Below are 13,369 nucleotides of genomic sequence, written 5' to 3' on the forward strand. Positions count from 1 at the left end.
GAAATTAGACTGAGGACAGCTTGTAACAGTCCTTTTCTAGAAGATATAGCTGTCGTGAATAACTTTAAATGGCACTATAAGTTCCACAGCTTGAGCCCAGATCAGGCGTTGTATGACAATAAGTCTTTGAGTCTCATTTTTCTCATCTGTAAAATAAAGGTAATCTCTGCCCTACCTACTTCATAGGGCTACAGAGAAGATCAAGTGAGACAATGTGCAAAACCCACTGAAAAGTGTAAGACAAGGTTGAAGAGGGAGAGTCAAGAATCAAGCAAGCATCCACTAGCCCCAGTTGCTTTTCTCTAAATCCAAGTAGAGAAAGTATCTATGCATGTTCTGTCCAATAAATCTTCCTGAACTCTCCTGTGCAGTTTAATCTGGATTCTCAAGACAAGCACGTCAGCTGACTGCAAACTCCAAAGGAAATTAATAAATCCCTCCACTCTTTTGGGCCTAGCACAAAGCAGTCTCATCATTTTGCCTTTGTTATGAGCCCTCCCACCATTCCAGGCCTACCAGAGCCTCTCCCAGGGATGCCTGGCTCCCCCATGCCTCTTTCCCAATGCCAAAGCACCCACTGCCCGGCCCTCCTGCCAACCAGCAGGGTTCAGAGAGAGAGGAAGAGAGTGGGTGGAGGAGAGGCTGTGGGAGGTAGAGCTAAAAGTAGCTACTGCCTTTAGGCACCACACTCTGAGGGGGTGGGGGATGGGCTCTTAGTACATCCTTCCTGCAGCTAGCTGGACACGGAGGTGCATGGATTCCCCTCCTCTAATGAAAGCAAGCAGGCAGCGAGATCAGATCTGCTGGAACCATTCCCAGAGCTGGCTATGGAATGAGGTGCTGGCCTCCACTGGACTCTGAGGGTGGATGGCCAGGCAGGAAAGGGCTGCATCCAGGGCTCCCTTGCCTCAGGAGAACTAATGTAGTTTGCGGAAGATTCTAAGCTCCCCCTATCCCCATCTCACTGCCTGACACCCCAAGGGCTGCTGACAGGACTGCTCCCCTCCAGGAGGTTACATAATACTCTTATTATCCCAGCCTGTCAGCTCACTTTCTCCAACCAAATCTCAGAGAGCATTCAGGTCTCTGATCCAGCCAAAGGAGCACAGGGCCAGAACTCTATAGCAGACGCAGCATGTTACAGGGGGCAAGGGCCTGATTTGAGGAGTCAGGATCCCAAGCCCATCACTGCAACCTTGGACAAGTCCCTTTCCCCTTCAGTGCCTTAGTTTTCTCACTTGTAAAGGGATGGGGAGAGGCCTGCTGAAGATCTCCAAGGTACTCAATCTCTGCCCCTATGTGATTCTCAGTGAATCCTGGCCACTTAAATGAAAGACCGACCCCTCCTCCATCCAAGGCTGTCCTATCTTTGAAGCAGCCTGGCTGAGCTGGGAAGAGCCATCCCCACTCTTACTTACTTACTTAACTTACTTACTTCTTTCTTTATTTAGAGGAAGATTAGCCCTGAGCTAACTGCTGACAATCCTCCACTTTTTGCTGAGGAAGACTGGCCCTGAGCTAACATCCGTCCCATCTTCCTCTATTTTATACATGGGACACCTACCACAGCATGGCTTGCCAAGCGGTGTCATGTCCGCACCGGGAATCCGAACCAGCGAACCCCAGACCACCGAAGCAGAACGTGCACGCTTAACTGCTGCATCGAGCCACCCTCACTCTTAATTCCAATTCCTCCAATGACTACGGTCTGCATTGACAAGATGGTTGCCTAGATATCTAGACACTGTCCTCCACCTCTGTCCCAGGCCCATTTCAACCAGACTAGTTCTACTTTTTCCTGTTTTATATAGAAGGTTCTGGCTCAAATTTCATTTGAGAACATGGTTCTTCTATTGAATCCACTCCTCACTTCAGTGACGTGGAAACTTAAGACCTAGTGGGGAAGAGCCTTGATCAAGTTCTGACAGCAAGGTAGGTACAGAGCCACGGCTTGCTCCCAAGGATCCCAAGGCCATTTCCAGTGTTTTTTTTCTCCTGAAGGTCTGCTTTCCCTATGCTGTCCCTCTGCCATGCATACACAGCTTTCCCTCTTCTCTGCTACCAACTCACAACCTTGATGTTCAAAGACTAAATACCCAATTACTGTCAGGGGCCTGAAACTAGTCCAGAAGGGTGATAAGGACAACACAGAAGTGATCTCAGATACATCCCTCCCTTAACCTTTCATTTTCCTCCAGGTTGCCCTTTTGTTCCTCTCTCCAGTTTCCTCCTGAGTTTTGCTCTATGTCAAAGGAACCCCTTCTCAAAGAATCCTGACAGCATTCTGACCACAGAGTCCACTATGCAGGCTACACTGGAAGAAGTGCAGGATGTGGTGTCAAGAGGACTGAGTTCTAGGCCAGGAACTACCACTTCCTGACTGTGTGATCTTGAGTAAGTCACTGAATCTCTCTGTTCCTCAGTTTCCTCAACTACTTCCATGTTTGGGGGAGGAGGCAATGAAAGAATTAGGGAACTTTATTTGCTGAAATTCTTATTAGCAGTAGTAGTAATAGTAGTAGTAGTAACTAAATGAATGGCTACTTAAAATTCTACAGGAAGGGGCACTGGGCTGTGTAAAAGCAGCCAGCCCCCTTGCCTCCTAGGCCTTCCTAGACCTAAGAGGCTGGTATTTTATCTATAAGAGGCAGTTCTCAACTATCCATGCAACATTTCTCTTTAACAAATGCTAAATTCCAAACTGGCATCCGCCTGCCACTCAGCTCACTGCAGGGCTCCCTTCTCTGCTGGCAGCCAGTGTGCGCTCAATGGATACAACTTGTAGTTCAATTGTTCTAGAAGAAGCTAAATATAATTAGGAAGGCAAGTCTATTATCCCTAAAATCACCCTATGTATTCCAAACCTGCTAAAAGCGGTCTTTGTATTACCTGCTGGTTTTGAATAATAATACTCAATCATTTTGATTATTAGTATTAATCACAAAGTAAACACAGACCATTAGAGCTGAAAGAAATCTTTGAAGATATCTAATCCATCTAACCTTATTTTGCAGATGAGGAAACTGGATTTCAGAGGAGAAAAGTAATTTATCCAAGGTCACCCAGTAAATGAACAGACTTTCCCCCACTATTATAGCAAATGTGTAGCAAGTGACTTTTTTCCTGAAGGATTCAAATCATCTCACAGCTGATAATTTTAAATCCGAATAGGTCCCCACACTACTCACTCACTAGAGTTGAGTCCTCCTTTTTAGAGTGTGCCCAAGCCCCTAAAATTCATCAAGGCCCCCACAATCCTAGAATAAAATCTCACCATCTGCAAAGCCTGCCTATTCACATATGCAATAAGCTGGATTCAGGCTGAGCTGGCATTCCCTTTGAACACAGCAGTCATTATCATCCCTGGCTAAACATTCCTGTCACCTCAGGGAGCTTTTAAAAAATATTGATGCCAGGGCCTCACCATGACCAACTCAATCAGATCTCTCCCAGAGATTCTAGGAATTGTTGTTAGTCTTGTTAACTCTCCAGGTGATTCCAATGTGCAGCCAGGGCTGAGAATCACCAGGTTAACGGAAACAATTCTGCCAACCAAGGGAAACAGCACAGTTTCGTGAACTCATTGAAAGCCAAACATGTTCTGTTTGAAGGCTACATCTATGATGCCCTGCTTTTCCAAGAGGGGAAAAGAAAGTGGTACACAGAATTTACAGTTGTGGCACTGACCCTCAGGCAAATTCTGGACCCAGTTAGGAAAATACGGTTTGTAGGTATTGAAAGAAAACAGGGAACCCTGGAGTCTGCAACAATATTTACCAGGAGTAAGATACCATGTGACTCGTACTCCTCTTTCTGATGGGGTCATTGACTTAGTAGATGATTGTTCTGAGCCTAGTGTACATCTTGACGTCTACATTGCATACAACAAATCTATCATGCTGTGTTATCCTCATTAAACCGTTGGTGGGAGAGATGATGGTAGAGCCTAATAGATTCTGCACTGGTTGACCAGACACATACAAAAATTAATGGGTTCCAATTCCAAGAGAGGGTTCAAGTGAAATGCCAGAGGAACTAGCATTAACCCCATTATATTGAACATTTCTTTGAATCAACAACTTGAATGATACTTATTCAGTTTTCAAATGATGCAATACTAGAAGAGACCACTAATCCGTTTCATGACATGAAAGAAAAAACCCTAAAAACCCAAAAAGGCTAGAACAGATTAACCAAAGAAAATAAAGATTAACTGATGCAGTGCTGGAAGGGACCGCTAATTTGTTTCATGGTATGAAGAAAAATTTTAAAAACCCATAAAAAGCTAGAATAATAGACTAACCAAACAAAACAAAATTATTGAGTTTGCTTCAAAAAGGCTTCAAGTTTGGTTCGAAAAGTCAATTTTACAAAAGAGTAGAGGACTGGACTAGACAGTAGAGCATTTGAGCCTATAGCCCAAAAGGCTAATACAGTGGCTCTTAACCCTTGCTGCACATTTGAATCACTTTGGGGAGCCTTAAATGTTTTTTAAAAAGCTGGTGGGCGCTATCCCATGCCAATTAAATCAGAATCTCTCAGAGTGGGGACCTGGCAGGTGTATGTTCAGTGAGAGTTGAGAACCAGTAGAAGACTGCATTATTAGATATTTCACAGACAAATCAAAGTCCCTTTGTACTGGATCCTGATCAGATGACACCTGGAGTAACATGATCAGCTCTGGGCAGCACATTTTTAAAGAAATATAAAAAAAATTAAGAGTGCTTCAAAAGGAAGGACAATTGTACGAAAACTGCAGTTCCTTCAAAACATTCTATATTTTAGGCTTCAGCAATTCACACTGCCTTTCTCCTTGAAGGCCCCAAATAGTGACTTTTCATAAGACTAAAGGTAATTTTTTTATGCATATTCAAGATAAAAGGCAGCATTTTATTGAATAAACAATTCTGTGCAAAATTGCTATACAAATGAAAGGTATGAAAAAGCACTAAAAATGCAAATGAGTAGCTGAGGAAGCTAGTATGACTTCAGGGGTGACTCACACACCTGCCTCTCTACCTGACTCCTTTAAGCTTCACACTAGCTGGGAATGATCAACTCTGACTCTCCTCACTCTCTGTTTGAAAGGCAGAACCATTCCCATCCCACCAATTTCTCTGACCTTTACTTTCCTCATCTGTAAAACCAGGAATAACAATCACCCCCACCCACTGATGTGATGCTCAAAATTAGAAAGGATGTGAAATTGCTTTATAAACTTTATAGGCCCATGCACATGATTATTAGTATTGTCATTACTGGATGTTTCCTGAGTCTTCTCTCCTCTCTAAGTTGTCTCTCCTTCAAGTTTTTCCACTTTGTGCTTTAGCGCCAAGGCAAAGCACACTGAACTAAATACTTTTGAGAGCTAGACTCACCTAATGATAGGAGACGCTCTGAGCAGCTATCAGAAGAGCTAAGCTTTGATCAAGGATTCTTGGAAAGCTAAAGACTCAGCTGGTCTAGAACAAGTTGCAGAGCTAGAAATAAGAGCTAGAGAGTCTAAGATTCCCCACCTGCATCTCACTTCTTGGGGCAAAGTCACTGGGGCTGGATCCAGATGCTTTGTGGGAGGTCGTCTGAGGAAGGAGTTATTTTGAGAAAATAGGCTCAATTCCCACTCATGTCCCTGTCCAGAGCAAGCAATCCACAGGCCAAGCCAAAGAGAGCAGAGGCCAAGATGGTAAACAAGGGTTAGAAGGAAGAGATACTTTGGCACCATCCCTGCAATTGGCAGAGCCTGCTCTCTGGTCATAGTCAAGCTCTCTGAATCTGAGCCTCATCACAAGGCAGAAGAGCACCTCACCCACAGGCTCACTGGGATCTCTTAGTTCCTTAGCAACTTAATCACACACACAAGTGGATGAGAGAATCTGAGCCAGGGCCCAAGCCCTGTTCACCAGCCCCGCAATCAAACTGGCCTTCCCAATTTGCCCAGCCTTCCCAGCCAGAAACTACTCAAGAGAACAAGGATCTATAAACAAAAAACCCAAAATTCCACACTGCAGCTGGGCTGGACAGGGTTCCCTAAGCCACAAACAAAATCAGGGCACACCATACAAGCAGATGTTACAGGTTCTGAGAGAGAGGCTGTCTCAATGGGAGAAAAGCACTGCTCAGTTTGTTCCCACCACAACATCCCTACACCTCCTCCCTGCCTCAGCGACAAGTCAGGATGAAAAAAATATATAGCTTACAGGGCCTGCAGACCTCCTTGCACTAAAGCTGGACTATGAAATGGATTAATTAACCTTAAGGAGATGGCAGTGACTGAAGAGGGATTTGAACCCAGGAGCCTTTCAATAAACAGTCTCCATGGCTGGGATGAAGCTAGGCTCTCTCTGTCCTCTGTGGATGTGTTTTCTAGGCATTTGCAGGCAATCAGGACCTTGCTCTTTGTCCTCTCCCCAAAAGCATCTCTCCAAGTACAGCTTGGCTGTAGACTCCTTTCTCCAGAGGCCTTGGTGTCTGGACCTTTAAAGGCTGGGCTCTGGAGCTCAGGAGCTGAGTGATTCATAAGTTGCTAGGATACCTGTTGAGGGCATTTTCTTGAATACCCTGGTGAGAAGCTGGGAGCCAAAATTCCTAAGCTGGAATTTTGCCTTCCCAGTAGCAAAACCTTATCCTTTACCCAAAAGGGTCAAAGAAGAAGAAAGGGAATGAGGAACTCTGTTGGGAAAAGTTGGGATAAATCAGAGAGGAAAATCCCTCTTCTCTTCCTTCTTACCCACTTACAGCAAGGGGCAGGGAGGAGGAAAGGGAGAAGAAGATGAAGAGGAGAGGCAGGAGAGGGAAGAAAAAAAGAAAAACAAAATAAAAATACAGAGAGTTCCACTCCTCTGGGCTGCATTTTTCATTTTCTCCCACTCTTCCCACTTTCCTTTTTGCCTACCCTCACAAGTCTGAAGGAGAAATGCCAAACCTTTAGGATTCACACAAGTAAAAAGTCACATTGCCAACTTTGGTTCTCTACTTCCAAACTCCCTTTTAGCTGCTCTAGGGTGGCCTGCCATCTGGCTAGCAACATCTCTTTATTTGCCTAGAGATAAGTTAATGTGGAAAATGCTTACCCATTCTGCCAGCTAAATTACTGATGGAAGGTCTCATTCAAGCTACCCCTTCAGCCTGATGGGTTGTGGGGGTTGGGGGGGGTGCGGTCTGGTAGGGGGAACACCCACCCATCCTGGCACCAGTTAAATCCTTACAGTCACAAGGAGGCTATTCAGAACTGTGGAACTCAATGCATGCCCTGCTGTTTTTCCTCATTCCTAGCACAACCAACTCCCATCCACATTCAGAAGTGTGCACCCACAGACACACACACACAGAAGGGCATGCACACACACCCACGAACATACTGTCACACACGCTACACACATACATTTCCAAAGGCTTTCTGCCAAGGGTCTTAGACACCAAGAGGTGAAGGCTGTGGCAAAAGCTGTGGCATTCTGTGACACTACTTTGTCATAAACCTGGCTCAAAGACTAGGCTAAGAGAACCCTTCATCCCTTAGAGAAAAAAAAAAATTACAAAGCATTCCACTATTGTAGTCCAGTTTCCTTCCCACATAGCTTGGTAAAAAATCTCTTAAGTAACATTTAAGTTTCTCCAGATAACCAGAAACCAGATATTTCCCACTCCCATCACCTCTTGATTAACATTTGATTTTCATTTTCACTTGTCTTTCCAGTTCGCCCCCCTCTGATTTTAAGTGTCTGTGGGCACCCAAAATCACAGAATGCAAGAACTTGGAGGTCACCTAGTCCAACCATCCCCAAATGCCAATGTTAGAGGGAATCCCAAACACACTCGGGAGGAAAAAAAATGCCCAAGGTCAAACAGCCACTGAACAGAGAGAATCCAGGGCTGTAGTTGCCCAGTCTGGAGCCTTTCCTCACTCTCCAACACAGTATAAAAACAAAGTTCCCAGCCAAAATATAAGCTTACTTTAGACAATACTCTTGGAGCTAAGGGAGGGGGAGGAACTCACTAGATTCTCTTTGCAAATAAACAAGCTCTCAGTTTAACCCAGGTGGCCCCCACAAAGGGACCAAAGAGTAAATAAGAAGAAGGAATGCCAGCAAAATTCCCAGATCATGCTTACACCACAGTATCAACCAAATAAAAAATCAGCTTCTCACCCACACTCAACCAAGGAGAGCACACCTCGAGGCTCAAAACTCCTTCTGACGCCATTAAATAATACTCACTGGGTCCTGAGGTCAGGAAAATTTGAAAAGCCCTCTTCACAGCCCCTCTCCTTTCATAATCATTTCCAAAGTGAACGAACAGGACATGGAACTCGACAGCACAATGTCAGCAGATTTGCACATCACACATGAACAGCTGCCCACATGGGTGTAGGGGAAACGTGTGTATGCGCCCTAATTCCTGGCTACATGAGCCAGAAATGGCAGTATTTCAAGTCAGGTAAGCAGTGGAATGAGGAAGACCTGCCTACATCAGCTGGTGGGGGAAGGGGGCAAGTATTAGGCACAGTGGCATCAGAGACAATGTTTTTCCTGGCTTTGCCAAGAGCTTTCTCAGAGGAAACAGAAACGTTAAAATAATAATAGCAGCAATAATAACAGCAACCACCACCACCACCATCTGATACAGACATGCAAATATATGTCAAATTGGAATGCTGCTTCTAGCTCTTGCTTTCCCTAGCTCTCATCCCATCCAGACTTTTATTTTTTGGGGGGAGGTGTTCAAAACTCTCAACTTAGCACGATACATAATTTCGTTTTGCCATGGAAACCTTTCAATTAGAGACCTCTGGTCTTAAAGAACAAACAAGGAAGCAAACAAAAACCACTTTCTCATTAGCACTAGCAAGTTCTATTTAAAATGTAGTTCAAGAACATTACTGCAAATGAGATTACCCCAAAGAGGTACATCCAAATACTATTATTCCCAAGGCGGGTAAAGAGCTGCCTTTTGTTTTTTTGGAGGACACAAAGAGAAAATCCCCAATCTCAAATCCAGGGGTACAATCTTTGGGAAAAGAAACCCTAACAGCTCTTGTCAATGTCTTTTCTTGCCAATTTATAAAGATCAGAGAACGCTTTTATGTCTCATTCCATGATTTCAAAGAAATTGACATTTAATGCTTTAAGAAATGTTTTAAAGGTGGCTTCTTTCCAAATTGGAAACTGAACCCTGGATAGCAAATTGAGATTCAAAGAACACAGTCATCAACTGCCAGCTCAACACACCTCATCACAGCACTTCTCAAATTCTCGCTTCTCATTAGATACCAAAGAAACGTTTGCTCGAAATTCATGCCTTGTATCAATTTTTTCCTTCTAAACATCCAGTCCAAGACAGTCTTTCCTAAGATGCCAAAAATTAATCATGCTCTTCCCACAAGCCCCCCTGCGCCCAAACAAACACAAATGCACTCCTGATAGCAAGAGAGAAATTTTGACTAAAATTCCCTTATGAAATTTAAAAGTAGTTTTCAAAAAAATGAGTTGACAAAACACCACAAACAGCAAAGCCACTGTTTAAGGACGCAGAGCTTGTCCGTGAACGTCACATAAATGGAGAATGTGCGCACACACACACACAGACACACACACGCTTACGTAAATAGAAAGCATTTCTTTATCAACAATTTTACTCAAGCAATAAGCAACTACACTCACAGGCATTCTTAAAAGACAAGACATGACAAAAGATTTAGGGAGAGATAATATACCAACGTCATACATATCACAGCGAGGCCATGTTGAAGCTCAAAACGTTTTCCCCCCTGAGTAAGAAAGCTTGCTCTTTCTCTCCCTCTCTTTCCCTGTCTCTGTCTCTCTTGATTGTTTTTTTTCTCGGTGGTTCTCGGGATGAAATCAAAGCGAGAGTTCGCAACAGCTCAGATGGCTGAACTCCATTCAGCGCGTTCCCAGGAAAAACATGAGTATGACATTGACAAGCAGGAGGACTACAATCACGGCAAAAACGACTACAGTTTGCACATCCAGGGTCATGGTGCAATGCAGAACACTGTAGTGTTCCAGGTGGGGGGCCGGCAGATTGGGAGATGTCAGTCTCTGCTCTGTCAGACTGTCCATACAGCCACCATGCTAGAAAGAAGAGGAGGAAGTCGGGTGGTTAGGGAAGGGCTGGGTTTGGCGCCCGAGTTTGGTATGGGGGGAGGGGATGGGGACAGAGGAGCTTGCTTCCCCCCTTCTCAGGATTGAGCTGATCTTTCTTCCCTAGCTGAGAAATCTTAGCTTGCGCTGCAGTCTGCAGAGTCCAGCATTCTCTCTCGGGCGCCACGGAAAAGGCAAAATCCTGGCTTTCAAAGGGAAAGGCGGGAGGAACCAGTGCGAGGTTCTCCGGCGCCTGCTCAGTCTGTCTGTCCCGGAGTGCGTCCGTCCGCTTGCCTGGCTACCGGTCAGTCTCGGTCTCCCCTACTCCCGCTAGTTCGCTCGCTTTCCTCCGCTGGCTCTCTCGCTCTTTCCACGGGGGGCTCCCGGCTGGCAACCACTCGTTAGAGCCCTACTCGCTGGCTCTCAGCCTCTCCTCTCCCCACCCCCAAGCCCGGAGGCTGCGTTTTTAATCAACCAGCCACTGCAGACGCCTGCGTGAGGCGCAGCCCGAGCTGCTGACAGGCCCGCCAGCCAATAGCAGGTGCCGCAGCGGCGCGTTAACTCGCAGAGGGGCGGGACTTGAGCTGGCGTCTAGCCGCGGCAGCCAATCGGAGACCCCGAGACTCCCTGAGCAGGCTAGCTCTATCCTGTCTAGTGGGAGTCACAGGCCTCCAAATCTGGCGTGGGGGTGGGGAACTAGTTGGGGGCGGATTAAGGGTCTGTGAGGAGGGGGGGAGGAGAGGTGGGAAATGACTGGGAAAGAAGGAGGAAGCAGACAGAAGGCGGCGGAGAGGCGTGGCAGGAAGGCAGGGAGGGAGGACGGAACAAGGGGAAGACCACGGGAAGCAGGGGAAAAAGAGAAGGGATGATAGGAGGGAGAAAGGATAGGGAATAAGATAAAGAAAGAGAAGAGTGGGGGAAAGGAAGGAAAAAAAGATGGGGAGGAGGGAAAAGGAATGGAAAAAAAGGGATAGGTAGGTGGGGAGGAAGCATGCCCTTGGCAGCCACTTTGTTTGGAGCCTGGGCCAAGGAGGAAGCAAAGGTGCCTTTGGTCACTGCCTAAGTATTTATAGGCAACTTACAATTAGCTGTACAAAATCAACAAACCAGTGCTGTGGACAGAACCACAAGGACACACTACAAATTATCCAAAATCCAATTCTATGTCCCTCCAATGGCAAATCAGGTTTTCTTTCATACTGGTTTCTCTATAACAGCTTGCACTCTTCCAGCATGCTGAGCACTACGAAGAGAAGCCAGCTTTGCAGTGGAAATGCCTCTACAAAAATTGTAATCACTGCCCCTGTGTTTGTGATGCTGTATCTAGAATTAGGAAAAAAGCCCTGGACTAGAGACCAGAAGGTTTCAGATTTACTCCCAGCCCCACCTCAAGCTTGCTGTATTACTTTTGGACAATTTATTTCCCCTCTCTGGGCCTCCATCTCCCTTCTGTCACATGAGGACTTAGACCTGAGAATTCAGTGAAACCTCTGAACGCTTATCTCAGAAAAATACATACAATTTCAGCAAGCTCCTGGGCCATCAAAAACCCAGGACTCCCTTAAACAGAAGATCTCCAAGGGCCATTCTTACTCTTACATTCTAGGACTGGAAAAGTGAACAGAGAGATATTGATGGAGAGGAGCAAGAAACTAGCTTAGCTTGGTATAGAACAAATTAAGTTCTGGGACTCCTAGCATACTAGAGACTTTAAGAGGAATGAGAATTGCTTTCTATTGTCTAGAAATCTTTGAGGCTAGGACAGTCACCCATCTTAACTAGACTGGAAATTCTGAATGAATGCAGGTCATAAACAAAATGGCCCCTGGCCCTACAAGATAGAATAAAACCCCAAAGAAGTCCCCATTTCAAAAGTTTAGGCTCAAAACACCACCTATGAATGATCATGCCAAAACAAACAACACAAAACCCTGAATCAGATCAAGCTTCTAGATCCAACTCTCAATGTATAGAACACACAGAGGACAGACAAACATGTTAAACTGGCAATAGAGACTGTGAAAAACTACAAGATCAACAACCCAGTTCTTTAATAAATAAATAGGAAAAAAAAGAAAGATTGATTCAGGCAGAACTTGTGCAGGCGCACGCACACACACACATTTGTGACATTTATGAAACAACTGGGAATTTGAACAGACAATATTTGATGATGTTAAGCAATCACTATTAGTTGTTTAGATGTGATAATCATATTGTGGCTAAGTTTAACAAAATGGGGGAAAAGGGGTAAATTGTTGTGACCTTGGATTTGGCAATGGTTTCTTAGATATGACATAAAAAGCACAAGCACCAAAAGAAAAAAAAATAGATAAAGTGGACTTTATCAACATTAAAAAACCTTTGTGCTTCAAAGGACACTATCAAGAGTATAAAAAGAGAACCCACAATGGAACAAAATAGTTGCAAATACATATCTGACAAGGGACTTGTATTTAAAATATTATAAAGAGTTCTTACACCTCAATTATAAAAAGAAAAATTACCCAATTAAAAATTGGCAAAGGATCTGAATAACTTTTCTTCAAAGAAATGGTCAATAAGCACATGAAAAGATGCTCAACATATTAGCCATCAGGAAAATGCAAATCAAATGCAAGAAATGCAAATGAAAGATATTTACTGCAGCATTATTTGTTATGAGATACCACTTTACACCCACTAGCATGGCTATAATAAAAAAGCTAGATAATAACAAGTGTTGGGGAGGATGTGGAAAAATTGGAACCTTCATTAACACTGCTGGTGGAAATGTAAAATGATGACAACAGCCTGGCAGTTCCTGAAAAAGTTAAACATAGGGTTACCACTTGACCCAACACTTCCACTCCTAGGTATATACCTAAGAGAAATGAAAACATGTCCACACAAAAACTTGTATACAAACATTCATAACAACATTGTTCACAATAGCCAAAAAATGGAAACATCTCAAAAGTCTATCAACTGGTGAATGCATAAACACAATGTGCTATATCCATACAATAGAATATTATTCAGCCATAAAAAGGAATGAAGTACTGTTACATGCTACAACATAAATGAACTTTGAAAATATTATGCTAAATGAAAGAAGGCAGACACAAAAGGCTTTTGTATAATTCCATTTATATGAGCTGTCCATATAGTTAGAGAAAATGCTCTTTAATGAATTTTTTGTTTGAGTTATACATAAATATAATGTAAAATGTGTTTCTTATAACAGATAGTGATTCAAAATAGTTTTAAAGCCCCTCTTCTAGATTATATTG

The 13,369-nt window shown here is 44.0% G+C and overlaps 2 protein-coding genes across 30 annotated transcripts in view; both read right to left on the reverse strand.

The window, feature by feature from the left end:
- ARHGEF9 (Cdc42 guanine nucleotide exchange factor 9) overlaps positions 1-13,369 on the reverse strand; it is a 570,152-nt gene that overhangs the window by 132,992 nt on the left and 423,791 nt on the right. For 2 of the 29 annotated variants that reach the window (XM_070605626.1, XM_070605613.1), the window contains exon 1: positions 9,721-10,538. The exons of 14 other annotated variants lie outside the window; for them this stretch is intronic. Coding sequence is in view for 8 of the 15 variants with exons in the window: in XM_070605611.1 (XP_070461712.1) it covers positions 9,710-9,718 (9 nt within the window). In the remaining 7 variants the exon portion in view is untranslated. Of the gene's footprint in view, positions 1-8,213; positions 10,607-13,369 lie in introns of those variants that run through there. 13 more of the 29 variants (XM_070605623.1, XM_070605612.1, XM_070605629.1 and 10 more) reach the window with 11 other exon arrangements.
- LOC139081129 (uncharacterized) lies at positions 9,718-10,076 on the reverse strand. The gene has a single exon (XM_070605656.1). It carries the CDS (start codon positions 10,074-10,076, stop codon positions 9,897-9,899), a length of 180 nt encoding a protein of 59 aa, XP_070461757.1. The 3' UTR covers positions 9,718-9,896.

Source organism: Equus przewalskii, chromosome X (genome assembly GCF_037783145.1).
Source record: "Equus przewalskii isolate Varuska chromosome X, EquPr2, whole genome shotgun sequence".
NCBI classification, from domain to species: Eukaryota; Metazoa; Chordata; class Mammalia; order Perissodactyla; family Equidae; genus Equus; species Equus przewalskii.

What these genes read in the sequence shown, in the direction of transcription:
- LOC139081129 (XM_070605656.1), bottom strand. Translation starts at nt 10,076, where the DNA reads ATGGACAGTCTGACAGAGCAGAGACTGACATCTCCCAATCTGCCGGCC.